The following is a 19,325-nucleotide window of genomic DNA, read 5'->3' as shown; positions in this document are numbered from 1 at the left end:
GATAATTTTGTATCCATGCTGTTTGCTGCCCCTTTTATCCCATGGGCTTCAATTTTGCTAACGAGCCTAATATGTGGTACTTAATCAAACACCTTTTTGAAAGTCCATATACACATCAACTGCAATGCCCTCATCCACCCTCCAAAACTAGGGATCATGATAGAAGATAGTCATTAATAAATAGTTAATCTAAGGGTTAAGTCATGGCAGGAGAGCTTGGACACGTGTTATGCTCCTCCTGTACTATGTGGGAAATCAGGGACGCCTCCGGTGTCCCTGGCGACTACGTGTGCGGGAAGTGTATCCGCCTCCAGCTCCTGACTGACCGCGTTGCGGAATTGGAGCTGAAGGTGGATTCACTCTGGAGCGTCCACGATGCTGAGAATTGACGTGAATAGCACGTTTAGTGAGTTGGTCTTACCGCAGGTAAAGGGTCCACAGCCAGATAGGGAATGGAAGACCAACAGGAAGAGCAGTGCAAGGAAGGTAGTGCAGGGATCCCCTGCGGTCATCCCCCTGCAAAACAGATACGCCGCTTTGAGTACTGTTGAGGGGGATGACTCATCAGGGGGGAGCAGCAGCAGCCAAGTTCATGGCACCGTGGCTGGCTCTGCTGCACAGGAGGGCAGGGAAAAGAGTGGGGGATTCGATTTGTAAGGGGAATAGATAGGCGTTTCTGCAGCCGCAACCGAGACTTCAAGATGGTTTGTTGCCTCCCTGGTGCAAGGGTCAAGGATGTCTCGGAGCGGGTGCAGGAAATTATGAAAAGGGAGGGTGAACAGCCAGTTGTCGTGGTGCACATTGGTACCAACGATATAGGTAAAAAAACGGGATGAGGTCCTACGAGATGAATTTAAGGAGCTAGGAGCTAAATTTAAAAAGTAGGACCTCAAAAGTAATCTCAGGATTGCTACCAGTGCCACGTGCTAGTCAGAGTAGGAATCGCAGGATAGCTCAGATGACTACGTGGCTTGAGCAGTGGTACAGCAGGGAGGAATTCAAATTCCTGGGGCATTGGAACCGATTCTGGGGGAGGTGGGACCAGTACAAACTGGACGGTCTGCACCTAGGCAGGACTGGAACCAATGTCCAAGGAGGAGTGTTTGCTAGTGCTGTTGGGGAGGAGTTAAACTAATATGGTGGGGATGGGCACCAATGCAGGGAGACAGAGGGAAACAAAATGGAGACCGAAGCAAAAGACAAAGGAGATGAGTAAAATTGGAGGGCAGAGAAACCCAAGGCAATAAACAAAAAGGGCCACTTTGCAGCAAAATTCTAAAGGGTCCGACTGTTAAAAAGGCAAGCCTGAAGCCTCTGTGCCTCAATACGAGGAGTATTCGGAATAAGGTGGACGAATTGACTGTGCAGATAGCAGTTAATGGATACGATGTGGTTGGCATCACGGAGACATGGTTCCGGGGTGACCATGGCTGGGAACTCAACATCCAAGGGTATTCAACATTCAGGAAGGATAGACAGAAAGGAAAAGAAAACACGGTGGCATTGCTGGTTAAAGAGGAAATTAATGCAATTGTAAGGAAAGACATTAGCTTGGATGATGTGGAATCGGTATGGGTGGAGCTATGGAATACCAAGGGGCAGAAAACGCTAGTGGGAGTTGTGTACAGACCTCCAAATACTAGTGGTGTTGGGGAGGGCATCAAACAGGAAATTAGGGGTGCATGCAATAAAGGTGCAGCAGTTATCATGGGTGACTTTAATATGCATTTAGATTGGGCTAACCAAACTGGAAACAATACAGTGGAGGAGGATTTCCTGGAGTGCATAAGGGATGGTTTTCTAGACCAATATGTCGAGGAACCAACTAGGGGGGAGGCCATCTTAGACTGGGTGTTATGTAATGAGAGAGGATTAATTAGCAATCTCGTTGTACGAGGCCCCTTGGGGAAGAGTGACCATAATATGGTGGAATTCTACATTAGGATGAGAATGAAACAGTTAATTCAGAGACCATGGTCCAGAACTTAGACGGGTAACTTTGAAGGTATGAGGCATGAATTGGCTAGATAGATTGGCGAATGATGCTTAAGGGGTTGACAGTGGATGGGCAATGGCAGACATTTAGAGACTGCATGGATGAACTACAACAATTGTACATCCCTGTCTGGCGTAAAAATAAAAAAGGGAAGGTGGCTCAACCGTGGCTATCAAGGGAAATCTGGGATCGTATTAAAGCCAAGGAAGTGACATACAAATTGGCCAGAAATAGCAGCGAACCCGGGGGACTGGGAGAAATTTAGAACTCAGCAGAGGAGGACAAAGGGTTTGATTAGGGCAGGGAAAATGGAGTACGAGAGGAAGCTTGCAGGGAACATTAAAATGGACTGCAAAAGCTCCTATAGATATGTAAACAGAAAAAGGTTAGTAAAGAGAAATGTAGATCCCCTGCAGTCAGAATCAGGGGAAGCCATAACTGGGAACAAAGAAATGGCAGACCAATTGAACAAGTACTTTGGTTCGGTATTCACTAAGAAGGACACAAACAACCTTCCGGATATAAAAGGGGTCAGAGGGTCTAGTAAGAAGGAGGAACTGAGGGAAATCCTTATTAGTTGGGAAATTGATGGGATTGAAGGCCGATAAATCCCCAGGGCCTGATGGTCTGCATCCCAGAGTATTTGAGGAAGTGGCCTTGGAAATAGTGGATGGATTGACAGTCATTTTCCAACATTCCATTGACTCTGGATCAGTTCCTATGGAGTGGAGGGTAGCCAATGTCACCCCACTTTTTAAAAAAGGAGGGAGAGAGAAAACAGGGAATTATAGACTGGTCAACCTGACATCGGTAGTGGGTAAAATGATGGAATCAATTATTAAGGATGTCATAGTGCATTTGGAAAGAGGTGACATGATGGGTCCAAGTCAGCATGGATTTGTGAAAGGGAAATCATGCTTGACAAATCTTCTGGAATTTTTTGAGGATGTTTCCAATAGAGTGGACAAGGGAGAACCAGTTGATGTGTATTTGGACTTTCAGAAGGCTTTCGACATGGTCCCACACAAGAGATTAATGTGCAAAGTTAAAGCACATGGGATTGGGGGTAGTGTGCTGACGTGGATTGAGAACTGGTTGGCAGACAGGAAGCAAAGAGTAGGAGTAAATGGGTACTTTTCAGAATGGCAGGCAGTGACTAGTGGGGTACCGCAAGGTTCTGTGCTGGGGCCCCAGCTGTTTACATTGTACATTAATGATTTAGACGAGGGGATTAAATGTAGTATCTCCAAATTTGCGGATGACACCAAGTTGGGTGGCAGTGTGAGCTGCGAGGAGGATGCTATGAGGCTGCAGAGTGACTTGGATAGGTTAGGTGAGTGGGCAATTGCATGGCAGATGAAGTATAATGTGGATAAATGTGAGGTTATCCACTTTGGTGGTAAAAACAGAGAGACAGACTATTATCTGAATGGTGACATTAGGAAAAGGTGAGGTGCAACGAGACCTAGATGTCATGGTACATCAGTCATTGAAGGTTGGCATGCAGGTACAGCAGGCGGTTAAGAAAGGAAATGGCATGTTGGCCTTCATAGCGAGGGGATTTGAGTACAGGGCAGGGAGGTGTTACTACAGTTGTATAGGGCCTTGGTGAGGCCACACCTGGAGTATTGTGTACAGTTTTGGTCTCCTAACTTGAGGAAGGACATTCTTGCTACTGAGGGAGTGCAGCAAAGGTTCACCAGACTGATTCCCGGGATGGCGGGACTGACGTATCAAGAAAGACTGGATCAACTGGGCTTGTATTCACTGGAGTTCAGAAGAATGAGAGGGGATCTCAAACGTTTAAAATTCTGACGGGTTTAGACAGGTTAGATGCAGGAAGAATGTTCCCAATGTTGGGGAAAGTCCAGAACCAGGGGTCACAGTCTAAGGATCAGGGATAAGCCATTTAGGACCAAGATGAGGAGAAACTTCTTCACCTAGAGAGTGGTGAACCTGTGGAATTCTCTACCACAGAAAGTTGTTGAGGCCAGTTCACTAAATACATTCAAAAAGGAGTTAGTTGTAGTCCTTACTACTAGGGGGATCAAGGTGTATGGCGAGAAAGCAGGAATGGGGTACTGAAGTTGCATGTTCAGCCATGAACTCATTGAATGGCGGTGCAGGCTAGAAGGGCCAAATGGCCTACTCCACCTATTTTCTATGTTTCTATAATGAGTTCAGGAGTAACATCGTTACCCAGAGAGTGGTTAGAATGTGGAACTTGGAGTAGTTGAGACGAATTGCATCGATGCATTTAAGGGGAAAGAAAGAACTTGCTTTGCTTTTCGTGACTTTAGTACGTCTCAAAGCACTTGACAGCCAATTAAATACTTTTGAAGTGTAGTCACTGTTGTAATGTAGGAAACATGGCAGCCAATTTGCACAAAGTAAGGTCCCACATATAGCAATGTGATAATGACTAGATCATCTGTCATAGTGATGGTGGTGGAGGGATAACTGCCCCAGAGGGCAGACGTGGTCTCTGATTGGAAGCTAGATAAGTACATGAAGGAGAAAGGAATAGAAATATTTGCTGATGGGGTTAAATGAAACAGGGTGGTAGGAGGCATGTGTGGAGCATAAAAATGGCAAAGATAAGTTGGGCCGATTGGCCTATTCTGTGCTATAAATTCTTTGTATAAATCTTAAATCTGCATATCATATCATTGATCAGTGACCATGTGTCTCGTGTTGTCTAAACTTCTGAGGATCTGAGCACTAAAAGAGTTTTGTTCTAGACTTAATGCACTTATCTACAAGCTGCATAATTGCATTTCTCACATGGAGATCTGTTAGAATAGTTTGGGAGAATTTGGGTTAGTTTGGTCCAGTCTCTCGGAGCTTACAAATGTGTATAGAGTCCCACTATTTGCTAAGGGATTGCCCCTCTTCCTCTAACTATTGAATCCCCTACTACTACAGCTCTCTCATTCTTTGTCGCTCCCCCCCCTGTGCAGCTGAGCCATCCGTGGTGCCTTGGACTTGACTCTGGCTGCACACCCCAGTGGTATCATCGCTCCCACCGGTGCTCAGAAGAGAATATAGGCTTGGAAAGCGAGATGGACTCTGGGTGAGGATGGGGGGCTGGGCTCCTGCACTGCCTGCCTAGTGTTCTTTCTCCCGTCTGGTGTTCACCCTCCACCTCCGTGCTTTTAAGCTGCGGGCTGACTACCTCCTGAAACGTGCCATCCTGAGGGGTTCTGCAACCAGACTAGTATGACAAAGCCTATATCTTTCCAGAAAAAGAATCTTGAGATTTGTCAATTGGGTGATTTCCTCATGTGCACAAAACGGTCTACAAATGTAGTTGGCATTATGAAAATTATTGGATCAAATTTATCCATCAATGGTTTCTGTACTTCAGAGCTGATGAGGTATAGGCCTCTGCATTGGCAGAGACTATAGCCAAGTTAACCTGGATAATATTATGATGGCTAAACTTGTACAACAGTTGATTCTCTGGGCATGGGGGACAGATTTTCAAACAATATTGGATCCCCCTCTTGATTTACAGGCAAAACATTTGTATTTTTGAGATTCTTTTTACCAATCAAGGCAAAACCACTTTAATTTTTAAAAATGTCAATAGAACACCAGCAAAGCTTTTCTGTACTTGCCAGTTTCTAGAACTGTTTACCACAAAATAATTGTTTTGCATTTTCAACAGGATATGTGGGGGACTTCTCGTGTTTTGGTTAAAGTCGATTTATATTTAGAAATAGTACTTGATTTACAGATGTGAGTTGATAAAACTTTAAAGTTTAGTGACTGAGCCAGTTTTGTACTTTTTGAAAGCAATAAATCTGACCAGGTCTCTCCCTCAAAGTTGTGAATTCATCATCATTCTTGTTGAATCATTGGTTACTGAAGTACTGTGCAAGTACATCTTGTGTATATTGGGGAAGGGAATTGTTTTGTGTTTAATATAAGCAGTACTTGCCTTTCTACCATAGGGTCGTGTAGTGGAAAATATTTCTAAACGATGTGGAGGATTCCTGCGTCAACTTAGCCTGCGAGGATGTCTTAGCATTGGTGATACTTCTCTGAAGTAAGTTATTTTCTTTTTAAATGTGGTAATTAGTGTTTACTTATACCAAAGAATGATGAATGATTTCACTTAGGTGAAAAATAGACAGGTGTTTTGAAAGCATTCTTTAATTTGAACTTCCTAACAGCTTTTACCTCTTAGTCTAGCATTAGAATTTTTTGATAGGAACCAACTACATGTAAAACAAATTCTGTTCCATAATACATTTTTAATAATCATGAAGTAGTATTGTTTATCTGAATGCCTCTTTCCTGGCTCGAACTAGAGCAAGAGAAGTAACAATTGGCACCTCAAACAGAGCACAAGAATTCTAGTCCTCTGACTATTAAAATCAAAAAAAAAAATTCCTATTGAATTTGTTGTCTGGTTCCCATCCCCTTGCCAAGCTAGTTTAAACTCTCCCCAACAGCACTAGCACAACGAGGACAACAACACTTCTGCACTATCTGCCTAGTGTTCTTCCTCTGTCTGGTGTTCACCCACTTCCCCTATACCTGTATACTTTCAAGCAGCGGGCTGACTACCTCCTGAAATGTGCCATCCACGTAGCTCTCAGCCTCGTGGATGCACCATATTGACTCCAGCTACCGCTCAAGCTCTGAAACATGGAGCTCGAGTAGTTGAAGCTAGAGACACCTGCACACTTGGTTGTCTGGGCCTTCCCACATGCCGCAGGATATGCAGTCCACAGGACGGACCTGTCCTGCCATCCCTCGAATTAGACTTAGAGCGATTTCTTGCCATTCATAATCGGATATCATTTACCTGCCCGGACGATGACTCAGCTCCTCGCCTCTCGGACCTCCCGAAAGAATGGGAGCCTTTTTGAGGGGGGGAGGGAAAGAGATGCTTCATGTGAGCTTTCAACATTTTCTTCGAACAGCTTTAACCAATGCTACTATATGCCACTGAGGACAAGGGTGATGGGCAAGCGGAACTTAAGATTGGGCAGGGTATTTATATTTCACAATTTCTTTTTTCTCTCCTCATAACTGCCATGTTAAGAGCTGGATGGGACCACAGCTCAGGACTGGGTGTTGATGTGCTAGGTCTAGATGGAGTTTTCAACTCCAAAGTCTAATTGACTAGGGGTGAGAGAGAGATATGCCAGGGCTCACTTGTGTGGTGCAGCCTGGGCACGTTGTGACCTGTTTTTGGGGCGGTGGGGGCGGGGTGAAAGTAAGGAGGTGCTCATGAAACGTGGGGGAGGGGGGAGTAATTCTGTCCTGAGTACTAAATTATTTCTCTTGTAGCTGCAGCAGGAACGGAGCTTGGTAAACCGTTCATCTGAGCCTTGATGCTGAGTAAGCCTATGTGCCCAATTCAAAATTGATGTTCCTGCTCTTTAGTATGCTCTTTAGTATTCCAGCTCTGGGTCGTGCTCTTCTCCCTCCCACCTTGAGCCTTGCTAATTTCCCCCAGATTCTCATTTGTACATAGTGCAGTGTTTTCTGGGCACATTATCAATCTGGATCAAGCTGTGAATTTACTGCAGCATCATCTGGAAGATGGTTCAGTCTGGGGTACAACTGCAACCAGCTCAAGCCCTTGCCCCCATGAAATATTGCTACAGGATGTATTTTGTAACCAAATTCTGACTCTTGCAAGTTATATCATGCCTATCTCCTGCATTATTACTTATGTGCTAATCAACTAAAAGGAAAAATGGATGCACATTACTCAGTTCTCCCTTTTATCTCCAAGAATGAAATCTCCGCCTGAGCACTCCTTAAAGGAGAATTTACCTCTGTACCCACTATCCCAAGTACTTTGCGTTGGTTTAGTTTCCAATCCCTACAACTTGTATGATTTTAAAAAAAAACACAATTTGTAGCAATCCAAGCCTTTCCACGTTGACATTGTCCATGTTCCCCATGCTTCTTGACGAATGGTTCTTTATGCTTCCATTCTGCTACAATCAATCTTCAAAAAATTGCTGCCAGTCAGCCACAACAAACCAAGTTAAACATACAAGTAGACTGTGTAATTTACCTTTGGTTAGTATTTGTATTGAATGAGAATTTATATATTTGCAGTGATTGCATTTTACACTTAATATGACATACACTGATAACATAAGAACATGAGAATTAGGAACAGGAGTAGGCCATATCGCCCCTTGAGCCTGCTCAGCCATTCAATAAGATCATGACAGATCTTCAAACTCAACTCCACTTTACTGCCCAAGTCTCTCATCCCTTGATTTTCCTGGAGTCCAAAAATCTATCTTATCTCAGCGTTGAATATATTCAACAACTCAACATCCACAGCCCTTTGGGGTAGAGAATTCTAAAGACCCCTGTGAAAAAAATTCCTCCTCATCTCAGTCTTAGAGCACGACCCAGAACTGAAGCTGGAATAGACAATGAGCCGCATACGAAAGACCGCTTATCCTAAGACTATGCCCCTTAGTTCTAGACTCTCTGGCTTAGGGGAAACAACCTCAGCATCTACCCTGTCAATCCTTCTCAGAATCTTGTATGTTTCAATGAGATCATCTCATTCTTCTAAACTCCAGAGAGTATAGGCCCAATCTAAATCTCCTCCATAAGAAAAACCTCTCATCCCAGGCATCCAGCTAGTGAACTTTTGTTGCACCGCCTCCAAGGCATGCATGTCCTTTCTCAGATAAGGAGACCAAAACTGTGCACAGTACTCCAGGTGTGGTCTCACCAAAGCCCTGTATAATTGTAGTAGGACTTCCTTACTGTTGTACTCCAACCTTGCAATAAAGGCCAATGTGCAATTTGCCTTCCTAATTGCTTGCTGTGTACCTGCATGCTAACTTTGTGTTTCCTGTATGAGGGCACCTAAATCTCTCAACACCAAATTTAATAGTTTCGCACCATTTAAAAAAAAAAAAAATACTCTTTTATCGATTCTTCCTGCCAAAGTGAATCACCTCACATTTCCCCACATTATGCTCCATCTGCAACCTTATTGCCCACTCACTTAACCTGTCTATATCCCTTTGCAAGCTCTCTGTATCCTCCTCACAGCTTACTTTCCTACCTAGCTTTGTATCATCAGCAAACTTGGATACTTTGCACTTGGTCCCTTCATCTAAGTCATTAATATACATTGTAAATAGCTGAGGCCCAAGCACTGATCCTTGCGGCACCCCACTAGTTACAGCCTGCCACCTTTAAAATGACCCGTTTATCCCTACTGTTTTTTTTTGTCCATTAGCTAAACCTCTATCCATGCTAATATATTACCCCCAACCCCATGAGCCCGTGTCTTGCGTAGCAATCCTTTATGTGGCACCTTATCGAATACCTTTTGGAAATCCAAATATACTACATCCACTGGTTCTCCTTTAGTTACATCCTCTAACAAATTTATTAGAGTTTTTTTAACACTATTTCCCTTTCATAAAACCATGTTGACTTTGCCTAATTATATGATTTTTCTAAGTGCCCTGTTACTACTTCCTTAATTATGGATTCCAGCATTTTCCTGACAACTGATGTCAGGCTAACTGCCCTGTTTTCCCCCTCCCTCCTTTCTTGAATAGTGAGGTTACATTTGCTACCATTCTAGAATCTAGGGAATGTTGGAAGATCACAACCAATGCAACCACTATCTCTGCAGCCACCTCTTTTCAAATCCTAGGATGTAGGCTATCTGATCGAGGGGATTGTCGGCTTTTAGTCCCATTAGTTTCTTGAGTACTTTTTCCCTACTGATCTTAATTACTTTAAGTTCCTCACTCTTATTAGCTCGTTGGTTCCTCACTATTTTTGGTATGTTTTTTGTGTCTTCTACTGGGGCAGGGGGTGATGAGGCCGTGGAAGGATTTGAAAATAAGGATGATCATTTTAAAATTGAAGCGATGCTTAGCTGAGAGCCAATGTAGGTCAGAGAGCACGGGTTGATGGGTGAACGGGACTTGGTGCGAGTTAGCACACGGGCAGCCGAGTTTTGTTTGACCTCGTGTTTATATAGTGCATGAGAATAATCAAGTCTAGAGATAAAGCCATGGATGAGGCTTTCAGCAACGGATGAGGCTTTCAGCAACAGATGAGCTGAGGCAGGGGTGGAGTCAGGTGATACGGAGCTGGAAATGGGCGGTCTTGGTTATGATGCAGGTATGTGGTAGGAAACTCATTTTGGTGTCAAATATGATGCCATGTTTGCGAATGGTTTGGTTCAGTCTCAGACAGAAGCTAGGGAGAGGGATGGAGTTGATAGCTAGGGAATTAAGTTTGTGACGGGGACCGAAGATTTGGTCTTCCCAATATTTAGTTGCAGGAAATTTCTGCTTATCCACTACTGGATATTGGACAAGCAGTCTGACAATTTAGAGCCGTGAAGGAGTCGAGAGAAGTGGTGGTGTGGTAGAGCTGAATGTCGTCAGGGTACATGTGATAACTGGTGTTTTCGGATGATGTCGCCGAAGGGCACTATGTAGATCTGACATTGGAGAGGGCCAAGGATAGATCATTGGGGGACACCAGAGGTAACGCTGTGGGAGCGGAAAGAGGCCATTGCAAGTGATTCTCTGGCTACGATTAGATAGATGAGCATAAAACCAGGCAAGTGTAGCCCCACTCTGCTGGATGACGGTGGAGAGGTGTTGGAAGAGGTTGGTGTGGTCAACTGCGTTGAAGGCTGCAGCAGGTTGAGAAGGGCAAGGAGGGATAGTTTACCTTTGTTGCAGTCACAAAGAATGTCATTTGTGACATTGAGTGCCATTTCAGTACTGTGGCGGGGTGGAAACTTGATTGGAGGGATTCAATCATGGAGTTCCGGAAAGGATGTGCACTGATTTGGGAGGCGACAACACATTCAAGGACTTTGAATAGGAAAGGGAGGTTGGAAATGGGGCGGCAGTTTGCAAGGACAGAGGGGTCGAGGATTGATTTTTCTTTGAGGAGAGGGGGGATTTGAGAGGAAATTTCTTCACCCAGAGGATTGTGGGAGTCTGGAACTCACTGCCTGAAAGGGTGGTAGAGGCAGAAACCCTCGCCACATTTAAAAAAAACTAATTGGATGTGCACTTGGACATGACATAACCTACAGGGCTACAGACCAGGATTAGGCTGGATAGCTCTTTTTTGGCCAGCATGATCACAATGAGCCAAACTGGCCTCCTTCTGAGTTGTAACTTTCTATGATTCTATGATGGCAGATTTGAAGGAAAGGGGGACAGTACCTGAGGAGAGAGGATCGTTAACAATATCAACTAACATGGGAGCCAGAAGTTGGGTGATCAGTTTAGTGGGAATAGGGTTGAGTGAGCAGGAAGTGGGTCTCCTGGACAAAAGTGTGGATGAGGTCATGAGGGGAGATTGGAGAGAAACTGGAGAAAGATGCGAGTTCAGGGCTAGGGCAGAGGGGAGCCTTGGAGAAAGTTTGGCCTGGTGGGCTAGGGGAAGGAATGGATGTGGCAAGGATAGTCTCAATCTCTGAGATGAAGTTGTCCATGAGATAGGAGGAGGGAGGAGGGGGCACGTACAGGCTCTGTACTGCAATGCACGCAGCATATGAGTTGACAGTACAAATGGATATGCTCTGCTGGCCATTAGAGACGTGGCTGCAAGGCTGGGAACTAAATGTTCAGCTGTATTTGACTATTCGGAAGGACAGACAGAAAGGAAAAGGAGGTGGGGTAACTTTGTTAATAAACGACGAGATCAGTGCGTTAGTGAGAAACGATGTTACATCAAGATGTTGAATCAGTGTGCGTGGAGATAAAGAAAAATAAGGGGAAAAAGTCGCTGATGGATGTAGTCTATAGGCCCCCTAACAGTAGCTAGATTGTTGGACGGAATATAGCCTTGAGGAAGAGTTCATAGAGTGTATATGGGATAGTCTCCTTGAACAGTATGTTGTGGAACCAACCAGGGAGCAGGCTATTTTAGATCTGGTACTGTGTAATGAGACAGGATTAATAAACAATCTCCTAGTAAAGGATCCTCTAGGAATGAGTGACCATAACATGGTTGAATTTCAAATGCAGTTAGAGGGTAAAAAAGTTGGATCTCTAATCAGTGGTCTAAGTTTAAATAAATGAGACTACAGAGGTATGAAGACAGAGTTGGCTAAAGTGGACTAGGAAAATAGATTAAAGAGTGGGACGGTTGATGAGCAGTGGCAGACATTTAAGGAGATATTTCATAACTCTCAACAAAAATATATCCCAATGAGAAGGAAAGGCTGTAAGAGAAGGGATAGTTTCTACACATACATAAAAAGGAAAAGAGTGGCTAAAGTAAATGTTGATCCCCTAGAGGATGTGACTGGGGAATTAATAATGGAGAACAGGGAAATGGTAGAGACTTGGAACAAATATTTGTTCCAACAGCCTTCATGATAGACACTAAAAACATCCCAATGGGGGATAATCAAAAGGCTATAGGGAGGGAGACCACTATCACTAAAGTAAGTAGTACTCGGTAAAATAATGGGACTAAAAGCAGACTAGTCCCCTGGACCTGATGGCTTGCATCCTAAAAGAAGTGGCTGCAGAGATGGTGGATGCATTGGTTGTAATATCAACATTTCCTGGATTCTGGGGAGGTCCCAGCGGATTGGAAAACCGCAAATGTAACGCCCCTATTTATATTAAAAAGCAGGAAACTATAGACTGGTTGGCTGAACATCTGTCTTTGGGGAAATGCTGGAGTCTATTATTAAGGAAGCAGGGAGGCAGAGGGAAGTAAAAAGGGGGCAGAAGCAAAAGGTAGGAAGGTGAAAAGTAACAGTGGAGGGCAGAGAAATAAAGGGCCACATTACAACATAATTCTAAAAGGACTTGAGTGCTTTAAAAAAAAAAAAACCTGAAGGCTCGGAGTCTCAATGCGAGGAGCTTTCGTAATAAGGTGGATGGATTAACTGCGCAGATAGCTGTTAACGAATGTGATGTAATTGGGATTACGAAGACATGGCTCCAGGGTGACCAAGGCTGGGAACAACCAGGGGTATTCAATATTCAGGAAGGATAGACAAAGGAAAAGGAGGTGGGGGTAGCATTACTGGTTAAAGAGGCGATTAATGCAATAGTAAGGAAGGACATTAGCTTGGATGATGTGAAATCTATATGGGTAGAGCTCCGAAACACCAAAGGGCAGAAAACGTTAGTGGGAGTTGTGTACAGATCACCAAACAGTAGTAGTGAGGTTGGGGATGGCATCAAACAGGAAATTAGGGATGTGTGTAATAAAGGTACAGCAGTTATTATGGGTGACTTTAATCTACATATAGATTGGGCTAACCAAACTGGTAGCAGTACTGTGGGGGAGAATTTCCTGGAGTGTATAAGGGATGGTTTTCTAGAGAGCTGGCCATCTTAGACTGGGTCTTGTGTAATCAGAGAGGATTAATTAGCAATCTTGTCGTGCGAGGCCCCTTGGGGAAGAGTGACCATAATATGGTAGAATTCTTCATTAAGATGGAGAGTGACAGTTAATTCAGAGACTAGGGTCGTGAACTTTAAGAAAAGTAACTTCGACGGTATGAGATGTGAATTGGCTAGGATAGACTGCCGAATGATACTTAAAGGGCTGACGGTAGATAGGCAATGGCAGACATTTAAAGATCATGTGGATGAACTACAACAATTATACATCCCTATCTGGTGTAAAAATAAAACTGGGAAGGTGGCTCAACCGTGGCTAACGAGGGAAATTAGGGATGGTGTTAAATCCAAGGAAAAGGCATATAGATTGGCCAGATAAAGCAGAAAACCTGAGGACTGGGAGAAATTTAGAATTCAGCAGAGGAGGACTAAGGGTTTAAATTAGGAGAGGGAAAATAGAGTATGAGAGTAAGCTTGCAGGGAACATAAAAACTGACTGCAAAAGCTTCTATAGATATGTGAAGAGAAAAAGATTAGTGAAGGCTAATGTAGGTCCCTTGCAGTCAGAATTAGGTGAATTCATAATGGGGAACAAGGAAATGGCAGACCAATTGAACAAATGCTTTGGTTCTGTCTTCACTAAGGAAGACACAAATAACCTCCTGAAAATACTAGGGGACCGAGGGTCTAGTGAGAAGGAGGAACTGAGAGAAATCCTTATTGGTCAGGAAATGGTGTTGGGGAAATTGATGGGATTGAAGGCCGATAAATCCCCAGCGCCTGATAGTCTGCATCCCAGAGTACTTAAGGAAGTGACCCTAGAAATAGTAGATGCATTGGTGGTCATTTTCCAACATTCCATGGACTCTGGTTCAGTTCCTATGGATTGGAGGGTAGCTAATGTAACCCCACTTTTTAAAAAAGGAGGGAGAGAAAAAACAGGTAATTACAGACCGGTTAGCCTGACATCGGTAGTGGGGAGAATGCTGGAATCAATTATTAAACATGTAATAGCAGCGCATTTGAAAAGCAGTGACAAAATCGGTCCAAGTCAGCATGAATTTATGAAAAGGAAATCATGCTTGACACATCTAGAATATTTTGAGGATGTAGCTAGTAGAGTGGATAAGGGAGAATCAGTGGATGTGGTGTATTTGGACTTTCAAAAGGCTTCTGACAAGGTCCCACACAAGAGATTAGTGTGCAAAATTAAGGCACATGGTATTGGGGGATAATGTATTGATGTGGATGGAGAACTGGCTGGCAGACGGAAGCAAAGAGTGGGAATAAACGGGTCCTTTTCAGAATGGCAGGCAGTGACTTGTGGGGTACCGCAAGGTTCAGTGCTGGGACCCCAGCTATTTACAACATACATTGATGATTTAGACGGAGATTAGAGATCGTAAGGGGGAAAAAGTCACTGGTGGGTGTCATTTATAGGCCCCCAAATAATAATTTCACAGCGGGGCGGACGATAATCAAGGGAATAATGGAGGCATGTGAAAAAGGAACGGCAGTAATCATGAGGGATTTTAACCTACATAACGATTGGTCAAATCAAATCGCACGGGGTAGCCTTGAGGAGGAATTCATAGAATGCATACGGGATTGTTTCTTAGAACAGTATGTTACAGAATCTACAAGGGAGCAAGCTATCTTAGATCTGGTTCTGTGTAATGAGACAGGAATAATAAACGATCTCCTAGTAAAAGATCCTCTTGGAATGAGTGATCACAGTATGGTTGAATTTGTAATTCAGATTGAGGGTGAGGAAGTAGTGTCTCAAACGAGTGTACTATGCTTAAAGGGGACTACAGTGGGATGAGGGCAGAGTTGGCTAAAGTAGACTGGAAACACAGACTAAACGGCACAATTGAGGAACAGTGGAGGACTTGAGGAGCTCTTTCATAGTGCTCAACAAAAATATATTCCAGTGAAAAAGAAGGGCGGTAAGAGAAGGGATAACCAGCCGTGGATAACCAAGGAAATAAAGGAGAGCATCAAATTAAAAACCAATGCGTATAAGGTGGCCCAGGTTAGTGGGAAACTAGAAGATTGGGAAAATTTTAAACGGCAGCAAAGAATGACTAAGAAAACAATAAAGAAAGGAAAGATAGATTACGAAGGTAAACTTACGCAAAACAAAAACAGATAGTAAAAGCTTTTACCAATATATAAAACGGAAGAGAGTGACTAAAGTAAATGTTGGTCCCTTAGAAGATAAGGGGGATTTAATAATGTGAAATGTGGAAATGGCTGAGACCTTAAACAATTATTTTGCTTCGGTCTTCACAGTGGAAGACACAAAAACCATGGCAAAAATTGCTGGTCACGGGAATGTGGGAAGGATCTTGAGATAATCACTATCACTAAGGGGATAGCGCTGGGCAAGCTAATGGGACTCAAGGTAGACAAGTCCCCTGGTCCTGATGAAATGCATCCCAGGGTATTAAAAGAGATGGCGGAAGTTATAGCAGATGCATTCGTTATAATCTACCAAAATTGTCTGGACTCTGGGGAGGTACCAGCGGATTGGAAAGCAGCTAATGTAACGCCTCTGTTTTTAAAAAAAAAAAAGGGTCAGACAAAAGGCAGGTAACTATAGGCTGGTTAGTTTAACATCTGTAGTGGGAAATTGCTTGAAGCTATCATTAAGGAAGAAATAGCGGGACATCCAGATAGGAATAGTGCAATCAAGCAGATGCAACATGGATTCATGAAGGGGAAATCATGTTTAACTAATTTACTGGAATTCTTTGAGGATATAACAAGCATGGTGGATAGAGGTGTACCGATGGATGTTGTGTATTTAGATTTCCAAAAGGCATTCGATAAGGTGCCACACAAAAGGTTACTGCAGAAGATAAAGGTACGTGGAGTCAGAGGAAATGTATTAGCATGGATAAAGAATTGGCTCTCTAACAGAAAGCAGAGAGTCGGGATAAATGGATCCTTTTCGGGTTGGAAATCGGTGGTGACTGGTGTGCCACAGGGATCGGTGCTGGAACCACAACTGTTTACAATATACATAGATGACCTGGAAGAGGGGACAGAGTGTAGTGTAACAAAATTTGCAGATGACACAAAGATTAGTGGGAAAGCAGGTTGTGTAGAGGACACAGAGGCTGCAAAGAGATTTAGATAGGTTAAGCGAATGGGCTAAGGTTTGGCAGATGGAATACAATGTCGGAAAATGTGAGATCACCCACCTTGGGGGAGGGGGGGGGAAGATATTATTTGAATGGGGAGAAATTACAACATGCTGTGGTGCAGAGGGACCTTGGGGGTCCTTGTGCATGAAACTCTTTTGGATCCTTGTGCATGAATCCCAAAAAGTTAGTTTGCAGGTGTAGCAGGTAATCAGGAAGGTGAATGGAATGTTGGCCTTCATTGCGAGAGGGATGGAGTACAAAAGCAGGGAGGTCCTGCTGCAACTGTACAGGGTATTGGTGAGGCCGCACCTGGAGTACTGCGTGCAGTTTTGGTCACCTTACTTAAGGAAGGATATACTAGCTTTGGAAGGGTTACAAAGACGATTCACTCGGCTGATTCCAGAGATGAGGGGGTTACCTTATGATAGATTGAGTAGACTGGGTCTTTACTCGTTGGAGTTTAGAAGGATGAGGGGTGATCTTATAGAAACATTTAAAATAATGAAAGGGATAGACATGATAGAGGCAGAGTGGTTGTTTCCACTGGTCGGGGAGACTAGAACTAGGGGGCACAGCCTCAAAATACGGGGGAGCCAATTTAAAACCGAGTTGAGAAGGAATTTCTTCTCTCAAAGGGTTGTGAATCAGTGGAATTCTTTGCCCAGGGAAGCAGTTGAGGCTAGCTCATTGAATGTATTCAAATCACAGATAGATTTTTAACCAATAAGGGAATTAAGAGTTATGGGGAGCGGGCGGGTAAGTGGAGCTGAGTCCACGGCCAGATCAGCCATGATCTTGTTGAGTGGCGGAGCAGGCTCGAGGGGCTAGATGGCCTACTCCTGTTCCAAATTCTTATGTTCTTATGAAGGAATTGAATGTAATATCTCCAAGTTTGTAGATGACACTAAGCTGGGTGGCTGTGAGGAGGATGCTAAGAGGCTGCAGGGTGACTTGGACAGGTTAGGTGAGTGGGCAAATGCATGGCAGATACAGTATAATGTGGATAAGTGTGAGGTTATCCACTTTGGTGGCAAAAACAGGAAGGCAGATTATTGTCTGAATGGTGACAGATTAGTAAAAGGGGAGGTGCAACGAGACCTGGGTGTCATGGCACATCAGTCATTGAAAGTAGGCATGCCGGTACAGCAGGCAGTTAAGAAAGCAAATGGCATGTTGGCCTTAATAGTGAGAGGATTTGAGTATAGGAGCAGGGACGAGCAGTTGTACAGGGACTTGGTGAGACCACACCTTGAATATTGTATACAGTTTTGGTCGTCTAATCCTGAGGAAGGACATTCTTGCTATTGAGGGAGTGCAACGAAGGTTCACCAGACTCTTTCCTGGGATGGCAGGACTGACAAATGAAAGACTGGATCGACTAGGCTTATATTCACTGGAATTTAGAAGAATGAGAGGGGATCTCATAGAAGCATATAAAATTCTGACGGGAACGGACAGGTTAAATGCAGGAAGAATGTTCCCAATGTTGGGGAACAGTGGTCACAGTCTAAGGATAAGGGGTAAGCCATATTGGACCGAGATGAGGAGAAACCTTTTTACCCAGAGAATTGTGAACCTATGCAATTCTCTACCACAAAGTTGTTGAGTCCAGTTCGTTGGATATATTCAAAAGGGAGTTAGATGTGGCCCTTATGGCTAAAGGGATCAGGGGGTATGGAGAGAAAGCAGGAGTGGGGTACTGAAGTTGCATGATCAGCCATGATCATATTGAATGGTGGTGCAGGCTCGATGGGTCGAATGCCCTACTCCTGCACCTATTTTCTATGTTTCAGTAGCATGACATTTGGAAAAGCATAATTCAATCAAGCTGAATCAACATGATTTTATGAAAGGGAAATCATGTTTGACACATTTGCTGGAGGTCTTTGAGGATTTAACGAGCAGGGTGGATACGGAGGAACCAGTGGATGTGGTGTACTTGGATTTCCAGAAGGCATTCGATAAGGCGCCACATAAAAGGTTACTGCACAAGATAAAAGTTCACGGGATTGGGGGTAATATATTGGCATGGATTGAGGATTGGCTAGCGAACAGAAAAGAGATTCGGGATAAACAGGTCATTTTCTGGTTGGCAAACAGTAACCCGTGGGGTGCCACAGGGATCTGTGCTGGGGCCTCAACTATTTACAATCTAAATGACGTGGATGAGAAGGGACCGCGTGTAATGTAGCCAAGTTTGCTGCTGATACAAAGATAGGTAGGAAAGCAAATTGTGAGGAGGACGTAAAAATCTGCAAAGGGTCAGGCTAAGTGAGTGGGCAAAAATTTGGCAGATGGAGTATAATGTGGGAAAATGTGAGGTTATCCGCTTTGGCAGAATAAATAGAAAAGCAAATTATCATTTAAATGGAGGAAAAATTGCAAAATGCTTTGTACAGAGAGACCTGGGGGTCCTTGTGCATGAAACACAAAGTTGGTATGCAGGTAATCAGGAAAGGAAATGGAATGTTGGCCTTTATTGTAAGGGGGATACAGTATAAAAGCAGAGAAGTCCTGCTACAACTGTACAGGGTATTGATGAGGCCACACCTGGAGTAGTGTGTGCAATTTTCGTCTCTGTATTTAAGGTAGGATATACTTGCATTTGAGGCTGTTCAGAGAAGGTTCACTAGGTTGTTTCTGAAGATGGGGGGGGTTGACTTATGAAGGTAGGTTGGGACTATACTCATTGGAGTTCAGAAGAATGAGGTGATCTTATCAAAACATAAGATAATGAGGGGGCTCGACAAGGTGGATGCAGCGAGGATATTTCCACTCGTGGGGAAACTAAAACTTGGGGGCATAGTCTCAGAATAACGGACT

At 43.8% G+C, this 19,325-nt stretch overlaps 1 protein-coding gene across 11 annotated transcripts in view; it reads left to right on the top strand.

The window, feature by feature from the left end:
- LOC139273318 (F-box/LRR-repeat protein 2) overlaps positions 1–19,325 on the top strand; it is a 334,467-nt gene that overhangs the window by 87,751 nt on the left and 227,391 nt on the right. For all 11 annotated transcript variants that reach the window (XR_011595063.1, XR_011595064.1, XR_011595065.1 and 8 more), the window contains one exon: positions 5,953–6,047. Coding sequence is in view for 2 of the 11 variants with exons in the window: in XM_070890121.1 (XP_070746222.1) it covers positions 5,953–6,047 (95 nt within the window). In the remaining 9 variants the exon portion in view is untranslated. The remainder of the gene's footprint in view (positions 1–5,952; positions 6,048–19,325) is intronic.

Source organism: Pristiophorus japonicus, chromosome 1, assembly GCF_044704955.1.
Source record: "Pristiophorus japonicus isolate sPriJap1 chromosome 1, sPriJap1.hap1, whole genome shotgun sequence".
In the NCBI taxonomy this organism is placed as follows: Eukaryota; Metazoa; Chordata; class Chondrichthyes; family Pristiophoridae; genus Pristiophorus; species Pristiophorus japonicus.
Note: the sequence above shows the minus strand (reverse complement) of the source record. Positions and strands in the feature narration are given on the sequence as shown.